General features: G+C 45.5%; 2 protein-coding genes across 3 annotated transcripts in view; both read right to left on the reverse strand.

Annotated features, from left to right (window-relative positions):
- The window catches only part of LOC146869025 (uncharacterized), a 37,487-nt gene extending 33,976 nt beyond the window's left edge, over window positions 1-3,511 (reverse strand). Inside the window, exon 1 of the mRNA XM_085614308.1 lies at window positions 3,402-3,511. The gene's annotated coding sequence lies outside the window, so the exon portion shown is untranslated. The remainder of the gene's footprint in view (window positions 1-3,401) is intronic.
- The window catches only part of NAIF1 (nuclear apoptosis inducing factor 1), a 69,558-nt gene that overhangs the window by 43,226 nt on the left and 6,286 nt on the right, over window positions 1-20,046 (reverse strand). For both annotated transcript variants that reach the window (XM_085614170.1, XM_085614171.1), the window contains exon 2: window positions 6,274-6,734. In XM_085614170.1, coding sequence (XP_085470296.1) covers window positions 6,274-6,715 — 442 coding nt within the window. In that variant the 5' untranslated portion in view covers window positions 6,716-6,734. The remainder of the gene's footprint in view (window positions 1-6,273; window positions 6,735-20,046) is intronic.

The raw sequence follows: 20,046 nt of genomic DNA on the forward strand, positions 1-20,046 counted from the left end.
TTTTTTTTCGGGGCCAAGTGAAAATCTCTTTTTACACTTTGAAATCACTTTTACAGACTGACACATTCTGAAACCTTTTTTTTTAAATTTATTTAAATGCACATGTCCAAGCTGTTTTTTTTTCAGACCACCACCGTGTGTATTCTCTGTGACTGCCTACACTCCAGCAGGGGCAACCAGCCTTAGTGATGCTGAATGTTTTTGCATTACAGACTTAAACCTGAAAACCCCACTCGCTTCTAATTACTGTGCATGACTATACATGGCAAGCACATGGGTGTGTGCTAAACCTCTGCTTCTTCCCCCAAAAATTCGCTCCTCTTTTCCATCTACTGCAACTGTGAAATCACCAGAGCAAGACGCAATACATTTCTGCCTATAATTCTTCTATGCACACAGAGTCATGTTTTCACATTAGTGCCAAAACGAAATTTCTTTGCCAATTTGAAAGCACACTTACTGCTCTTTTTTTTTCGGGCCAAGTGAAAATCTCTTTTTACACTTTGAAATCACTTTTACAGACTGACACATTCTGAAACCTTTTTTTTAAAATTTATTTAAATGCACATGTCCAAGCTGTTTTTTTTTCAGACCACCACCGTGTGTATTCTCTGTGACTGCCTACACTCCAGCAGGGGCAACCAGCCTTAGTGATGCTGAATGTATTTGCATTACAGACTTAAACCTGAAAACCCCACTCGCTTCTAATTACTGTGCATGACTATACATGGCAAGCACATGGGTGTGTGCTAAACCTCTGCTTCTTCCCCCAAAAATTCGCTCCTCTTTTCCATCTACTGCAACTGTGAAATCACCAGAGCAAGACGCAATACATTTCTGCCTATAATTCTTCTATGCACACAGAGTCATGTTTTCACATTAGTGCCAAAACGAAATTTCTTTGCCAATTTGAAAGCACACTTACTGCTCTTTTTTTTTCGGGCCAAGTGAAAATCTCTTTTTACACTTTGAAATCACTTTTACAGACTGACACATTCTGAAACCTTTTTTTTTAAATTTATTTAAATGCACATGTCCAAGCTGTTTTTTTTTCAGACCACCACCGTGTGTATTCTCTGTGACTGCCTACACTCCAGCAGGGGCAACCAGCCTTAGTGATGCTGAATGTATTTGCATTACAGACTTAAACCTGAAAACCCCACTCGCTTCTAATTACTGTGCATGACTATACATGGCAAGCACATGGGTGTGTGCTAAACCTCTGCTTCTTCCCCCAAAAATTCGCTCCTCTTTTCCATCTACTGCAACTGTGAAATCACCAGAGCAAGACGCAATACATTTCTGCCTATAATTCTTCTATGCACACAGAGTCATGTTTTCACATTAGTGCCAAAACGAAATTTCTTTGCCAATTTGAAAGCACACTTACTGCTCTTTTTTTTTCGGGGCCAAGTGAAAATCTCTTTTTACACTTTGAAATCACTTTTACAGACTGACACATTCTGAAACCTTTTTTTTTAAATTTATTTAAATGCACATGTCCAAGCTGTTTTTTTTTCAGACCACCACCGTGTGTATTCTCTGTGACTGCCTACACTCCAGCAGGGGCAACCAGCCTTAGTGATGCTGAATGTATTTGCATTACAGACTTAAACCTGAAAACCCCACTCGCTTCTAATTACTGTGCATGACTATACATGGCAAGCACATGGGTGTGTGCTAAACCTCTGCTTCTTCCCCCAAAAATTCGCTCCTCTTTTCCATCTACTGCAACTGTGAAATCACCAGAGCAAGACGCAATACATTTCTGCCTATAATTCTTCTATGCACACAGAGTCATGTTTTCACATTAGTGCCAAAACGAAATTTCTTTGCCAATTTGAAAGCACACTTACTGCTCTTTTTTTTTCGGGCCAAGTGAAAATCTCTTTTTACACTTTGAAATCACTTTTACAGACTGACACATTCTGAAACCTTTTTTTTAAAATTTATTTAAATGCACATGTCCAAGCTGTTTTTTTTTCAGACCACCACCGTGTGTATTCTCTGTGACTGCCTACACTCCAGCAGGGGCAACCAGCCTTAGTGATGCTGAATGTTTTTGCATTACAGACTTAAACCTGAAAACCCCACTCGCTTCTAATTACTGTGCATGACTATACATGGCAAGCACATGGGTGTGTGCTAAACCTCTGCTTCTTCCCCCAAAAATTCGCTCCTCTTTTCCATCTACTGCAACTGTGAAATCACCAGAGCAAGACGCAATACATTTCTGCCTATAATTCTTCTATGCACACACAGTCATGTTTTCACATTAGTGCCAAAACGAAATTTCTTTGCCAATTTGAAAGCACACTTACTGCTCTTTTTTTTTCGGGCCAAGTGAAAATCTCTTTTTACACTTTGAAATCACTTTTACAGACTGACACATTCTGAAACCTTTTTTTTTAAATTTATTTAAATGCACATGTCCAAGCTGTTTTTTTTTCAGACCACCACCGTGTGTATTCTCTGTGACTGCCTACACTCCAGCAGGGGCAACCAGCCTTAGTGATGCTGAATGTTTTTGCATTACAGACTTAAACCTGAAAACCCCACTCGCTTCTAATTACTGTGCATGACTATACATGGCAAGCACATGGGTGTGTGCTAAACCTCTGCTTCATCCCCCAAAAATTCGCTCCTCTTTTCCATCTACTGCAACTGTGAAATCCCCAGAGCAAGACGCAATACATTTCTGCCTATAATTCTTCTATGCACACAGAGTCATGTTTTCACATTAGTGCCAAAACGAAATTTCTTTGCCAATTTGAAAGCACACTTACTGCTCTTTTTTTTTCGGGGGCAAGTGTATATCTCTTTTTTCAATTTGAAATCACTTTTACAGACTGACACATTCTGAAACCTTTTTTTTAAATTTATTTAAATGCACATGTCCAAGCAGTTTTTTTTTCAGACCACCACCGTGTGTATTCTCTGTGACTGCCTACACTCCAGCAGGGGCAACCAGCCTTAGTGATGCTGAATGTATTTGCATTACAGACTTAAACCTGAAAACCCCACTCGCTTCTAATTACTGTGCATGACTATACATGGCAAGCACATGGGTGTGTGCTAAACCTCTGCTTCTTCCCCCAAAAATTCGCTCCTCTTTTCCATCTACTGCAACTGTGAAATCACCAGAGCAAGACGCAATACATTTCTGCCTATAATTCTTCTATGCACACACAGTCATGTTTTCACATTAGTGCCAAAACGAAATTTCTTTGCCAATTTGAAAGCACACTTACTGCTCTTTTTTTTTCGGGCCAAGTGAAAATCTCTTTTACAGACTGACACATTATGAATCCACCATGTGTAACTACAACAAAAACAATTCCCATTTCTATTATTCATTTCTTAAGTTACCACATACATCCCCTCTCAAACTGTAAACTCACCTTTAGAATTAGTTAGTTGTGAAAGAAATGTGTCACTCAAACAGCAGATTATCAGAGCCAGGATCTCTGTTCTGTACACCTCTCTCCTCTCAGCAGAACCAGATAATGGCAAACTTTCCCTCTATTTTTCCACACATATACATGTAAGTTTCAAATCTCAGTGCTTCCCCCTTTTTTTCAAATGTAATGACACATTTCTATTGGTTGAAAACCAACCCTTTTCCAAAAGTACCCTGCCCCCAACTTGACTTCTGCCTAGTACCCTTCCCCCAACTTGACTTCTGCCTGCTACCATAGCAACAGCTCATGGAACACTGCTGTGTGCAGTTAGGTCAGAAGTTCGACACACAATGTTTCAATTCCACAGAGCAAGAGTGCTTGACTTTTCAAACCTAACTGCAAATCCATAGTACTGTTCTTTGGTTACACATTTTTTTGTACCAATACAAAACATGCTTCTATTAATTTTCACATACAGCCTAGTTTTTTTTCTAGAATGGTATGAAACAGCCAATCAGTTCTTTTTGTTTTGTAAAAAATATGTATGCCTCCATTTCCAAACTGTCTTTCTTTTCATATTGCCATTCTACTGAAAGACACCTCCTGAGTGCATCCAGTTCTCCTTTGAAGATGTTCACAGTGTGGATTGTAGGGCACAGCTATGTCTTCTGGAGTGAAAAGTTTGCAGAGAAAACAGATATGGTGAGAGACCTTGCTTTGCCAAATGTAGACATTAAATGGATTGGTCAGAGAGGGTTAAAGTGGCACCAATTGATGCCATTGGTGAAATCCTTCATGCAAATCCAACACCCTGACCTCATAATAGTGCACTGTGGTGGCAATGACCTAGGCACTTTGACTGGGGTAGGTCTGGAAATGCTTATGAAGGACACCTTTGCACAACTGTTTACACTTTTCCCTAAAACTGCCTTTGTGTTTTCCAACATATGCCAAAGGCAAAAATGGAACTGGTCCAATCATTTCTGTCCACAGATTGACAAAGCAAGAAAGCACGTCAACAAATCTGTTTCTGCTTTCCTCCGTGACTATGGTATGGGTGCCATTTACCACAACAACTTGCGTTACGACATGCAAGACATTTATAGAGGAGATGGTGTGCACTTCAATGATGAAGGGAACAGAGTCTTCCTCTTGAACCTTAGACTCTGCATCGGTACTTACTTGTAGGTACCACTAAAAAAATGACTCCTTAAACACAACAGCTCTTTTTAGAGCTCCCTAATTTCTAAACTCTTAAATCTGATTTTCATTTATTTATTTTTTTTTTTTTTTACCGTACGCTTACCGTGAGCTTACCGTACGCGTACCCCGTGATTTTTTTTAAAATCAATAAATGTTTTTTTTGTACTTTTCTGTCCTTCTTTGACCCCCTTACAATTGTTAGGGGGTCTGTAACTCTCCTCATTGCCCCCTTTCCTTGTTTTCACTCTTTTTTTTCAGAGTGAAATACACAAAATGGCGGCCGCCGCTTCCTGGTTTCGGCCGATTCGAATGTTTACTAAGATCTAAGAGCCAATCAGAATCGCGCTCGCGCACGCCGCCGTACGCTTACCGTAAGCGTACGGTAAGCGTACCGTAAGCTGGCTCAGATATATATATTGATTTAAAGGCTATTTTCTCAAAATCTACTGAACTGATTTACACCAAACCTACAAAAGGCACTTCCTTGACCTACGGACTACCTCTCTGCCAAATTTCTAGTAATTCTGTTCAGCCGTTCGGGCTGTAGGTCGTTCTAAAGGTCCTATGGAAAAATGCATGGGAAAAACGCGTTTTGGGACCCCCCTTTTATCTCAGCCCCCGCTTGACGGATCCCCCCGAGACTTTCAGGGTAGGAGCGGAGCGTAGCGCCCCACCTATTTTGAGAAATTCGCGAGGATTCGTCGACCGGCGCCAAAGTTATTCAAAATAGAATGTTGAGGTTTTCCTATGGAAACGTGGTCCTAACTATAACTACCTACTGGCGACCGCCAGTAGGTAATATACACACATATATATATATATTCACACAAAAAAATAAGTTACAGGCAATTTATAGTTAGATATTAGCATTTGAAAAACCTTAGAAATTCACTGAAAAAAACAAAGGTTTCAGGGACGTTATAGTTAGTTGGACATTTCACCCGTACAAAACCAGTGAAATTCAGCCGTTATAGTTAGTTCAGCTAACTATAACTCGCGAACCCGCAATGCCCTGTTGATTATGTCTCATATTACAACATTCAAGACATGGTCAGTGACATCACTGATGACATCTCAAATGACAGTTATACACACACCACATCAGTTATTCAAACAGAAACAAACACATACTTACTGTCTTATACAATCTTATATATATACACACACATACACACAACAACAATAGTAACAATAAAGGGAATGGGGAAAGCAGAACACAAGAGATCTTGGTGCACAACTAATTGCCTCAGTCACTGTGCTCACTGGATCTTGGTGCACCACTAAGCGCCACGGTGACTGTACTCACTAGATTTTGGTGCACTACGGTCATTGTGCTCGATGGGTCCTGATGCACTAGTAAGTGCCACAGTTACTGTGCTCGCTGGATCTTGGTGCACCATTAAGTGCCACAGTCACTGTGCTCACTGGAACTTGGTGCACCCACCACTTAGTGCCTTGGTCACTGTGCTCCTTGGATCTTGGTGCACCACTAAGTGCCACAGTGACTTTGCTGACTAGATCTTGGTGCACCACTAAGTGCTCAAGCTACTGTGCTCGCTGGATCTTGGACCACCACTATGGGCCGCGGTTATGAGCTCACTAGATCTTGTTGCATCACTAAGTGCCACGGCTACTTTGCTCACTGGATCCCAACCCCGGCTGCACTTACTCTGGTTGAGCGTCACGGTGGTGGCTGCCTCCATAGGCTCCTGCAGGGCTCCCAGGTCTGACGAGCACTCGCCACTGGATGGCAGGCTGATGATGGTGGCCTCGCCCAGGAGGTTGCAGATGCGCTGCTGCATGGGGGTGAGGATGACGGGCGCTGCTGCTGCATCCCCATCCATGGCTGCGCGCACTTGGGACACCTTCCTCCTCACCTCGGTCTTCAGGTCCGACCACTTCTTCTTGACCTCTGCAGCTTGCCGCTGGCAGGTGCTCACCGCGTTGACGCGCCGCAGGATGTCCTGCCAGGCACTGCTCTTGGCCAGCAGAGGCACGCCGGCGTTGAAGTGGTTGATGAGCACGTGCTTCTGCCGCTCAAGCTCCTCCACAATGATCTCCACCTCCCTCTCAGAGAAGTTCATCTTCCGCTTCTTCGCGGGACCACTCATGGCCAAGAGATGGGGTCTCCTGGGGAAGAGAGAAGGCCAACAATTAGAGGGACACCCAAGCCTGGCACTGCACACAAGAACAAAAAAGGGGATATATATGGAAGACTGGGACAGAGGAGACCAAGAGATGGGGGACTGCAGGGGTGAGAGGAGGTCAACAATTACAGAGGGACCCAAACCTGGTACTGCTCACAGGGGCACAGAGAGGGATATATGGAAGACTGGGGCAGAGGCGGCCAAGAAAGAAAGGCCGCCTGTGGAGAGAAGGCCAAATATTACAGAGGAACCCCCCAAGTTAGGCACTTTACACAGGAAAGCAAAGAGGGGTATATATGGAAAACTGGGACAGAGGCAGGCAAGAGATGGGGTCTTCGGGGAGAGAGATGGAGGACTGCAGAGGAGAGAGAAGGCCAACAATTATAGCGGGACCCCCAAACTAGGCACTGCTCACAGGGAAGAGAGGGAGAGAGAGAGTAGGGTATTTGGAAGACTGAAGTAACATGCACAAGGATTATTCGTGCAAGAGCAGCAGTGCCACGGGATCGTCTTTAAACTAACCAGGAGCAGTGCAGGCCCCCTTTAGAGTGCATGGGACCACGCGGTGAGAAAATGATAGCTAGGAAGGTAAGGTCCCTGCTGCTGAGAGAAAGCTTTCTGTCAAACACTAGTACTTATATGGGATGTGACCTATGAGGCCTAAAAAACGGGGAGGGATTAATACCATACACAAAATCCTTGAATAATCCCATTGGCCATAAATCAACACTTATTCAAACCGCTCCACATAACACACACATTACTCCTGTGTGCTGGATAAATCCAGTATTATTTAAGAAATAATTTTTACAATGATATCACTTATTTACACAAAAAGTATCTTTCCAAACAAAGAAAAGGATTTAAGGAAATCATTTAATTCAGGATTGCTTAAAAGGAGAGCCTTCCACACTGGGAGTTTAAAGTCCTGAGGGCTCTGTTACTACAGGAGGAAGCTGGACTGTTTAGGTGTGGAGATTGCACCCCCCCCCTCCCTCCTGTCCGGCTTTGGATACTGAGTAATATTTCCAACTGGGCAAGGACCTTTAACCTATGAACAGCTTTACTACGGAGGTGAGTATCATTATCATAAAACCTTTATTCAGTTGGAGACAGCAACCATAATATAGAATAAATATTTCGTAAAAGCATACCTATAAAATACATATACATTGGGCATGAAGTAAAAACCCAAACTGCTAAATTTTAATAGATGCAATGTCTTTTATGGTTTTATAATCGAAATAAAGACTTAAAAAAAAATACAGTAAAAACCAGACTAAAAAGGGACACCAAATACATTAATATAATACTCAATCCGTGTCTTGAGCGCCTAGACTCTAGGACAGCTCGTAAACAACTAATCCCAGCATATAAAACATGTTCATTGGGAAGCAACTGTAGAGCTGGTCGTACCTGGATTAAATTCAGACTTCAATAATGATATCAAAAACTGATTTCTGGACCAACTATAATCAATTACAGAGCATAACGTGTAGGGTGTTCTGCAGAGACCTATTGTCGCAGCCGCTTCCTGTAACCAGATTCCACCCATCCGCAGGATGTGGTCAGGAGATGATGTAAGTGATTGAACTGAAATCTGGTCAATAGAAACCTATCCCGCCTGTCAGATACCTGGACTAGGTAATGGTCCATGCCCGAACATCCTTTAGGAGCACGTGTCGCCTCACCACGGGTTTCATTATTTCAACCTCTTCTCCGATTAGTGATGTCCATTCTTTGTAAATCTCGGGACGACATTAAGTATGGAGTGGAGTACACATCTGCTCTCCCTAGTGCAGAGAAGACTGCCTTAACATAAGCGAACTAGGGGATTCTGTGCATGCCATAGAGGGACAAACAATCTCAGAGGTTTAAGCTATTGATATTTTGATCTTCCCTGGTCCAAATTTTTAACTAGCAGAGCAGAGCAATGAGAGCGACTAGACCGGCTAAATACCGGATTCAAAGTTCCACATGAACTAAAACAGCTGGAGTACGTTGCAGAACCTGGGCAAGTCGCCGTAGGAAATTATTTTCTGCTGCTTGGATTCTACTAGTCTTCGCAAACCCCCAAACCTCACGGCCGTACTGGGTCTGGAACACACATTGAGTGGGGTCAATCTTGAATAGGACTCGTGGAGACCAAAAACCCAACCTTTGCGCAAACATAGCCACTGCCACGGTGGTCTTAACAAGCTCAGCTCTCTTTCCCTCACTCAGAGGTTGCCAGTTGTTCTTAACATCAAACAGCATCCCTCAGTAGGGAAAGGCTGAGACTTTACCCAGGGTATGGTGCCCCACCTTGAAAGTCTGGGAACTAGTGAACCATGTAAATGTAAATTTGATACTTGTATAGCGCACTACTCACCCACAAGGGTCTCAAGGCGCTTGTACGAATACCGCTGTGGAACCCATCCTGGCTTTCCCTGTGAGGCGTCCACTCCTGGGCACCCCCAAGGAGGAGGCCAGGCATCCTTAGCGTTGTGGGGGCCGTTGTGGAGATTAAGCAAGCTATTGCCCAGAGTTGCAGAGTGGGACTCCATGATTGGAATGGCACCGAGGCGAGAATTATCAGGTCCGTGGAATTTTTTGAGCCCAAGAACCGCCGAGGAGGGGAATTGAACCCTGGTCCCGGGCTAGACCTCTGCATCAGGGTCTGCCGCTCCAATCATTGAGCCACACTTCTCCACCATGGCCTCACTATCATAACATGGGATTTAGTCAAATTCACAGACAGGTCCAAGCTGTCCATAAAGGCAACAAATTTGTCCGGGAAGAGCTGCAGCCTTCTAGCTGCATCATCTGCATGTAACAATACTGGGAGCAACCTCAAACCTAACTGTGGCAATCAGCCTGAACCGAAAGAAGGGCTTGCTCAAGTCCATTAACATATAGGGTAAACAAGAACGGTGCAAGGATGCACCCCTGCCAAACCCCATGCTAGTTGGAAAAAACCTAGTGCAAGCAGCACCTTGCAAAAAACGCAGAGGCGGAAGTGTCAGAATGAAGATCTGCCAACAAAGCCACTATGTTTGGCTCCACCCCAAACCCTAGCAGCAAGGCCCACAATTTTGCAGGATTGACCATGTCAAATGAGGACGTAAGGTCCATGAATGACAGATGAAGGTATTCAGGTGGGGCTACAGTATATTTGTTAATAATTAAATGAAGATTCAATCATTGGCCAGATGCAGACTCCCTGCCCTGAAGCCATATTGGACGTCTGTCAGGATATCATTAGCATCCAACCATGCCATCAGCCTATGAAGTATGACCCTCCCAAGGACCTTCACAACCGCAACCATCAATGAGATGGGGCAATAGCACTGAGGGTTATCTTTGCCACCTTTCTTGAACACTGACACTATCGTCGTCGTTGACCACGAGGGCGGAACCCCTTGCCGCGCTGCTGCTTTCAGAACATAAGTCCAGAGGGGGCCCCATAACTCATCATTCATCCAGAACAAGTCTGGGAGGATCCCCGGGACCTCTGGCCTTATTCAATGTTAGCGCATCTATGCCCTTGATTACTTCATCCAGGGTAAAAACCAAAGGAACAAATCCCAGCTCTGGAGCTCCCACCACCTCACCCACCTTCCCAAAACTATAGACCCCGGCAGGTCTTCCCACTGTTGCTCAGAAATGTGGGCGCATATAGCCAGGACTGTCCTGTTTACTACCCTTGAGAAAAGGGCGCTATCTCCACTCTCACTTGCCCGGATTAGTTCCTCCCAGGCTAGTTCCTGCATGGCATGTGTACGCTTAGCTAATGCCTGCTTCATAGGCCTGCCTACAGACTGCCATATGGCTCCTATCTCTTGGGACCTGTTTCAAGGCTGCCTTCAACTACCGTAGGCTCTTTGAACCATTATAAGTCTTGACCACCATAATTGGTTAATAGTACAGTCAATGGCTCCATGATTTTACAGGCAATACCCTCAAATGCTCGTTGAACGTTCTTCTCGAAGTCATCTGCATCCAAACAAATGGATATCTCTGGTGCAGCTTTTGAAAAAAGGGAAACTTTAATGTGCAACGGGCGCACCTGGGACAAATGACGTCTCCTACCTTGGCCAGCGAAGGAAAGTCCACTGAGAGCCCCCACCCGTTGTTGGACAAAATCCATAAAACCCTCATGGTCTAAAAACGTGGGATTACGATTGCTAAATGTGCTATGAATGGATGCGCGTAAATGTTTATTTCAAAGTCCACATTTGGCCTCAGTTCCTCACAAGTACTCTCAGGCCAGGGTGGTGGCGCCTAGTGCCCTCTCTGAAGCCATCCTAGAATTGTTGTGAAACCTTGGTGTATTGGAATCTTTTAAATAAATGAAGGGAACCACAGTCTGTCTCCCTAGATTGAGACCAGTCCAGCGCCATACACAGCATATCAAGGGGGCTTGCACCCCATAGCCTACCACAGTGTTCCCTCTCCGTCCACTCTCCACACCGCTACAAGTCTCAAGGGAGCACCAGTCCATGTGCATGGCCAGTGATCTGTAAGGCCACCTATAGAGGCCAATGTGAGGTCAATCATGGCAGCTTGACCATCGACCTTTACACCACAGCTGTCTGGGACCATCTCCAAATGGAAGCAATCAATTCCCCCAGCTTTTCATGTGCGGGCTTTTGGAGAAGGCGCTAAATGACTCTAGAGGCCTTTGCTGGGACAACCTCTAACAGCAGTTTGCTATTTCCTGGTTTCACGCCCTATATTATACGGTTCTTTCAATCGTCTCATAAGTTTCTGAATTAAATGTCCTTATTTTTCAATATCTGCCTCTTTTTGCCTTCTTAGGGTACAGCCTGTGAGAGCACGTGCGAGAGAGACACCGGTGTTAACAAAAAGAGCTTGGAGCCTGCCCGTCGCTTACCATGCTTTGGCTTGCGTGACACTCTTCTTTACAGCCTCGTTAACGGTCAAGGCAGGCCTAACATCATTGCAGTTCCTCTCTGTGGAGCAGGGATCAAGCACTGATTGCTTCAAATTCATCAGAGCCCGTCTGCTGCTCCAGAAGTGAATGAGGTGCTATTTTGTTCTGTTTAACTTGCAGGGCTCTGCAAACAGAAGGAGTGTGACTGGAAAAATGTGCCCAGCAGGACAAACAAAAGTCCAAAGATTTATTTTCCATAGTTGCCTTTCTTTCATTTGCCAACTCTTCTTTTCTCACTTTGCACTTATGTTTCCTTTTGTTTTTGCCTTGTGGGTGCTGTTCTCAAAAGATGAAGATTATCTTATTACAAAGCAACATTGTTTCTATTTTATGTGTAATTTCTGAAATGATGCTTTAACACACTGATACTCAAAGTACGGCCTGTTGTCCTTATTAATTAAAAAGTTAATAGTCCAAAGGGAGAGGGTGGTCACCAGTTCACTCATCCAATGGAAGAAACCACAACTTCATATAAGTCCGTTCCGCGCTCCCACAAGTCATATAAATACAAGGTCGAAAATGATGTTGTTGCGCACGTCCTCTTTATCAAGATCTCATTTTTTCGAGCCAATATCTGTTTCGTCATTGACGTCCTCCGGGCTAGAAGGTACACACTACTTTACTTAACAAACTCCTACTCCAGTTCTTTACAAACAAAATTCCAGTCCATCACCATGTGATCACCAGTCTAACATGAGGAGTTAAACCCACGTGGGGCACAAAAGTGGTTTACAGAGTCATGATCCCTTCTAAAGTTGAGGGCACGCGTTCATATCCATTGTATCATGCCATAGTGTATCGTCTATCTGTAAATCTAGATTACCCCACATGCATTTGCTAAGTACCTTCCCAAGATCAGAGTAACGCAACAGTCATTCAGCCCCACCCAGTGTGCAGAAAATTCTACCACAAGAGAACCAATTGCAGGCCAAAACCAGTCCCTGGGCGTGGTTTGATTATTTACATTGCATCCGATCTGATCTGAAATCACGCCAAACCCAACGGATTTCAATAAGTATGTGTTTATACGTCAAATCTCAATATCATCTTGTTTAACTAGACCACTTCATAGCCAAGACAGCACAGTGCCCAGACTATGTACATCTCTCTATGAAAGATGTTTTTGTTATTCTATTGTGTAGCTACTGAAACACATTGTTATTATATTACCAAATATAGAAGGGGAGAAACATGATAAACTGGTGTATAAAACTGTGCAATCTTCACTTCCCCAGTAGCAAACCTTCTTGTCTTTTAACAACGCATAGACTAATTTTCAATAAAAACCTCCTATTCCACTCATGATTCTATCATTCTTAACATTATTTTCATTTTCTGGAAAACCTATTTCACCTTCTCCAAGATGAAGGTGGAATTTCACTCAATGCCGCACAGTTCCATGCCACACAATTCAACTCCACACATTTCCATTCCACACCTCATAATCCGACAAGCCACATAATTCAACTCAACAGCACAATTACACAACACACCACATACATTCGATACACACATCATGCCACAAAATTCAGCAGCACACCCCCTAATGTAACTCCACAACATACCACTCCACAACACAAAATACCATTCCACATAATAACACTCCATAATCAATACCACATAATTACTATTCACATAATTCCAGTGCACACCATGCCACATAATTCCACTCCACATCACACTATTCCATACCACACCACACTATTCCAGTTAACAATTCCAATCCAAACCACATACATTCACTCCACACTATAACACATGGGTAAAAGACATTGTCATTTACAACGCCAATAGCTCTACCTCTCACACGCACTAATCCTGCCTCTCTCAGGTGGGTGACTTCAGGTCTTCGAGTACAGTCTCTTTCCTGTGCATTTTAGAGGTTTCCATCCCTCAATCCCACACTCGCCTCCTCTTCTTTGGGTCTCTTCTGCATACACAGGCGCTCCCTCTGTATGCGTCTGTGGCCTGCTCTTCCCTTCTTTCTCTCATTAACACACTCTTTATGCTCCTTTTTCTACAGTTCATACACCACTTCCTGCACAAACTACCTTTCCCTCTCTAGGTTCCTTTCCATCTATACATAATTCCCCCCCACACAATTCCACGACTAACAATTCCAATTCAACCCACAGGATTCCACTCTAAAGCACATACATCCACTCCAAACTAAAACACATAGATATAAGAGATTGTCACTTACAACGCCAATAGCTCTAACCATTGCAAATGCGAGACCTACTGCATTGCAAATGCTTGTTTTACATGTTGCTCAACAGCGCGGCTGGTGTGCCACATGGCTTCAAGTTTTCAAAAAGCACTGGGTGGCCAGCATTGATCGCTGCATATGGCTTTTTAGGTCTCGCCTGGCTATCGCGTAAGCGATCGCTCAGCGAGACTTATGTAGGGGCTTCAGAAAATGCTCCCAAAGGCTTCCCAGGCGGATCGGGTGGCGGTTACGCGCACAACCACGCGCATTCCATTTGCCACCAGCTACTTCCTGCGCGTGCGCCGCCTCACGCATTCAGAGAGATTTAGTAAGGGGCACAAGACCTTAGGAATGCGGTTTATGGCCAGTGCATGTGAGGCATTCAAGCACGAAGCTGGCATCTGGCATCGGACTTGAAAGCAGCAGACTGCTTTCGCCAGCGCGCGCTCGGCCTCACTTCCTGCATCCCCTCTTACAACAATTAACTTTCGTTATAACTCACACCCCATATGCTCGTTCCCTCCCACCCTTCCTTTGATGTCCACTTTTCTTGTTGTTTACAAACCACGCCACACACTGCTGCACGCCACACACTGCTGCACGCCGCACACTACCGCACACTGCTGCGCACACTGTTGCATTACACACTGCTGCATGCCGCACACTGCTGCACGCCTCACACTGCTACACGAAACACTGCTGCACGCCACACACTGCTGCACGCCACACACTGCTGCACGCCACACACTGCTGCACGCCACACACTGCTGCACGCCACACACTGCTGCACGCCACACACTGCTGCACGCCACACACTGCTGCACGCCACACACTGCTGCACGCCGCACACTGCTGCACGCCGCACACTGCTGCATGCCGCACACTGCTGCATGCCGCACACTGCTGCACGCCGCACACTGCTGCACGCCACACAATGCTACACAAAACACTGCTGCACGCCACACACTGCTGCACGCCACAAACTGCTGCACGCCACACACTGCTGCACGCCGCACAATGCTACACGAAACACTGCTGCACGCCACACACTGCTGCATGCCACACACTGCTGCACGGCACACACTGCTGCACACTGCTGCATTACTCACTGCTGCATGCTGCACGACACTGCTGCACGCAGCACACTGCTGCACGCCTCACACTGCTGCACGCCGCTGCACGCCGCACACTGCTGCACGCCTCACACTGCTACACAAAACACTGCTGCACGCCACACACTGCTGCACGCCTCACACTGCTGCACGCCTCACACTGCTACACACTGCTGCATGCCACACACTGCTGCACGCCACACACTGCTGCATGCCGCTGCACGCCACACACTGCTGCACGCCGCAAACTGCTGCACGCCGCACACTGCTGCACGCCGCACAATGCTACACGCCGCACAATGCTACACGAAACACTGCTGCACGCCACACACTGCTGCACGCCACACACTGCTGCACGCCACAAACTGCTGCACGCCACACACTGCTGCATGCCGCACAATGCTACACGAAACACTGCTGCACGCCACACACTGCTGCACGGCACACACAGCTGCACGCCGCACACTGCTGCACACTGCTGCATTACTCATTGCTGCATGCTGCACGACACTGCTGCACGCAGCTGCACGCCACAAAGTGCTGCATGCCTCACACTGCTACATGAAACACTGCTGCACGCCGCACATTGCTGCACGCCGAACACTGCTGCACGCCACACACTGCTGCAAGCCACACACTGCTTTTATGCGAGTTTATGCTACTGACATTGTAAATGACAATGCCTTTTATTTGTTTTAAAACCAAAACATAAATAAAAGGCATTGTAATTTTACAATGCCAATAGCTCAAACTCTTATAAATGCGAGACCTATTGCATTGCAAATGCTTGTTTTTGCTTGAAGCCCTGTAGCACAGGAGTCCGCGCCACTGTGCACAGGAGGGTTTGCGGGGGTAGGACAAGTAACATGATGGCGGGGGGGGTGGGGGTAAACACTTTGGTAAGATAAAGAATGTTCCTAAACACGTCAGAAGGGTCAGGTGGGGGGGGGGTTGAAAAGCAATGAAGGACATGGAGGCGGTGGGGTATTAGAGGACACACGTGTGGAGGTGAAGAGGAGGGACTGCCGTAAACTCTGCATTTCTTTGTAAATCCGCATCTCTGTAATATGCTAATACGGATCTGAGTGTAGAAAACCATCTTGCTGTAAGCTGATGTTGTTTAATGTTAGCATCGCGACACTCACTGCACTACTATTTACAACGAAGGGATCTCGGCCTGGAAAAGACAAAAAGCTACCCATCTCCTGCATCTGTACAAAGAGCACATCCCATGGTGCAGTGGTATAAACATATCACACGGACTTCCCTGGCCTCTACAGTATCCCTAACGGAGGGGAGTAGCTCAGTGCAAACCACACAAGGGGTGCAGCATCTCGGGAGGTGTGCTCTGCGGGGGTGATACACGGCCTGTTCTGTGCAGGAGACACCCTGGAGTGTTGTATCTCAGGAGCTGTGTTCTGCAGGGGGTGAGGCACGCCCTGTTCAGGAGACACAGACGATGTTGTATCTCAGGTGCTGTGCTCTGCAAGGGGTGATACACACCCTGTTCTGTGCAGGAGACACAGGAGATGCTGCATCTCAGTAGCTGTGCTCTGCAAGGGGTGATACACACCCTGTTCTGTGCAGGAGACACAGGCGATGCTGCATCTCAGGAACTGTGCTCTGCAGGGGGTGATACACAGCCTGTTCTGTGCAAGAGACAGAGGCGGTGTTTTATCTCAGGAACTATGCTCTGCAGGGGGTGATAAACAGTCTGTTCTGTGCAGGAGACACAGGTGATGCTGCATCTCAGGAACTATGCTCTGCAGGGGGTGATACGGTCTGTTCTGTGCAGGAGAAGCAGGGAGTGCTGTGCGTTGCTCAGTATGGTGCCGGGTGCGATTCAGACTCGGCAGGGAGAGTTCTGCCCTGGGAGGGAGAGCTGTGCATCCAGTGCTGGATTCTGCATGGACATGTGTGCCTCTAAAGCGGTTTGCTGCAGGAGAAGCAAGTTTCTGCAGGAAGGGTCACTTCTTCAAAGCTGTGATCTGCAGGGGGTGGCGAGTAGCCTGCCATATGTTCTGCAGTACTGAGGGAGATGCAGAGACAATTGAGGGAGAGCAACACCGCAGGGAGGAGGGGGGGACGATGAACAAGGGATGAAAGGGACTCGGGAGTCATGCTTCAGTGCTGGCATGAGGTGACAGTAGCTGGTACTGTAATATGCAGGGTGTGATTTACAGACATTGTTGTGCAGGGAGTGTTGTGTTATTTGGGAGGTATGTGTCTCAGGGGCTGTGCTTCAGTCTCGCCTTTTACAATATGGCAACAATGGGGCAACCCTGTGTGCCTCAGAACCTGGGTGTGAGAAGTTGGCCTGATATATGCTGTCCACTAATTATAGTGGGCACCCTGTATCAGTCCAAACAACCCCTTATGGTGAATAGGTTAAAGACAACCTTTATTGAAAGCTATCCTAGTGGTAGCTAAGGAGAGCAGCCTTCAGGCTAAGTCTTGAAGGAATGTAAAGCAACTTGTTTTACCAGTCTATAATCTCTTGAATGACCAAATGAAAGGACAACCACACCAGGTATATATTTAAAATATAAGTATTTAAGATAAAACACACCCCTCTAGTCTCTTTATGAGACTGGAGTTCGAAGTACTTAATTTACAAGTTAGTTATCAACAGTATAAGCACAAATACACGTTTTGGGCCCTAAGGGCATACCAAACCATATACCAAACAAGCATTGAAAATGCAATAGGTCTCGCCTTTGACTAAGTTCAAGCCATTTGCTTTGCTAATGGTATTGTACAGCAAAGCAAATGGCTTTAACTTAATGAAAGGCGAGATCTATTGCATTTTTAATGCTTGTTTTGCATTTGTCACCCCGAGTGGGAAGGGTATGCCCAGACGTGGGTCCCGTGCTCTCCATGGCACTGGAATCAAGCTATCCTGGCTGAAGAGGGGTGAAACCCCGAAACCGGTCCTAGGATGCTTGTTTCCAGTCCAGGGAGGACCTAGCTTGGCAGTTCGGGCCGAACTGTTCCCATGAGGCACAGGGTCAAGACTGATTTGCATATGGCTGGGTTCAAACTGGAAAGGCATGGTGAGCAAAACAACAATGGATTTAGGCCCAGATCTCTGTACTGGGGTGAATGTATGACATTGTTCTGCATTCTGTCCATCAACTGTTGTTTTTGCTCCAGGAATAAGTCACCAGCGAATCGCTGCTTGATGACACTCAGTCCAATACCTCGCCTCCTCTCTGCAAGCCCCGAGCATTCCTGTGCAAACGTGAGTTTTAACAGAATTGAACACTTTGCCACAGGAACTCTGCACATCCGCAATACATGCAGGCACTTGGTTAGTTCTGCATTCTTCCTTGGGAACGCTGCCTATCTTGTAGCACTCACTAATCAGGTTAGGGAGTTACCATATGCGATTAGCCTGACACATTTTAACATGATTCTGTACCCAGTATTAACTCATGACCTGCCAATTATCTTTACTACGGTCGAGGTTGCAGGTCTACGTTTCTTAGCTTATGAAATGTCTGTGTTATTAATTTGTCCTTATCTTGCAGTGGGACTTTGTGAATAACCTCCTATGAGGTGGACTGCCTGCGTTATACAGTTTATGCCCTTCGGATTTACAAACAGCCTTCTATGAGGAGTAAGTGTCCCCGGCTTGAAGTCCTACCTCAAATCACGACTGATCAATGCAATATGCATTAAACACACACTTCAATGTCCGACGAGTGACAGGGCTGGTCTTGTACATCACATATAAACTATCACAGTGAATTAACGCTCATCAAACAGCATGCTATATATGATTTCTAGAGTGCCACGCGCACTGCAGAGGCCTGAAATATCAATATCTGTTTACAATGACTTAAAGGCAGCGTTTGTGATGTCTAGAATGACAACATAAGGGGAGGTAACGGGCATCAAGCACATGACCTAATTGCCCCTGTTGAAGGCAGTGTTTCAAGAGTAAGCATAATAATAGCTTCCACTGTAGCAAAGCTGCGAGTGCGGTGTGTCATCCTGTGCCAGTCAATCACAAGGATACAAACACTAGGATCTGAACTTTCACAAGAGGTTCTGGGAGCAGGTGGGGTGTTAGTGAGCCCGGTAGTATCCCAGACACTTGTTAGACAACTGGTAAGGTATGAAAATACAAGGAGTGAGAAAGTGGACATTTGCCAGCACACCGACAGGTTGGGGTGTATTCGGTACCCCTTGCTTTGAAAAGAAAACATAGCTAGCTCAATGTATCGACTACAGATGGCTAGGGTGTCAGCTTACACACAAGAGAAGAAATGGTATACACCTCTTATCAATTCATACTGTGGCAGGAGCAGGTGCCAGGACCATGGAAAAATAAAATAAATAGGTGGATTTAGTAAGGATTGTTATTACTCGTGCTATTTTCAGAGAGCGTTGTTATAATTCACGCTACGAACTCAACCATATTTGGGGGTTTAAAGAAGTGCTGGTGAAAGGATGCTTTCTTTGGCCAGTACAGGCTTTCACACACCGCCAGCAAGCTCCAACTCAGTAGGTAAAGGAAGGAGATCGTCCACAATCCATGTTTTCTCAAAACTAGGCCTCCATGCAGGGACACCTTTCATCCAGAAAAACCACTAGGAATGAAAAATACAAGAGCCACATGATGTAGTAATTTCGGGCACAAAGTGTTACTGGGCTGTCTGTATCTAAGAGGACAGAAGAGTGAACATGGCGTCAGACAGCAAATACTCATATTCACATATACATGTATATATAAACAAATTGCATCTCAAACACAAGGTGTCAGCCTGTACATGAGAACTTGATTTGACATCCCCGTCCACTCAAGCACTAACCTAGACGTATACAGCAGGGTTTTAAGCCTATACTGTGAAATGTTCGTCCAGTTACTTAGTTGTTTTTTATTGACCTGTTAGACCTCCAATCAAACTCGTTGGATGCAAGAATTGCGTCAATAATCCCGTTGATCCTCAAATTGTCGTTGATCAGATAGAGCATAGTTCTGCTCTTTCCTGTATTTTGGAATTGACAGGCCAGAACTGATACTGTGAGGGGC

This window comes from Triturus cristatus, chromosome 1_2 (genome assembly GCF_964204655.1).
Source record: "Triturus cristatus chromosome 1_2, aTriCri1.1, whole genome shotgun sequence".
In the NCBI taxonomy this organism is placed as follows: domain Eukaryota; kingdom Metazoa; phylum Chordata; class Amphibia; order Caudata; family Salamandridae; genus Triturus; species Triturus cristatus.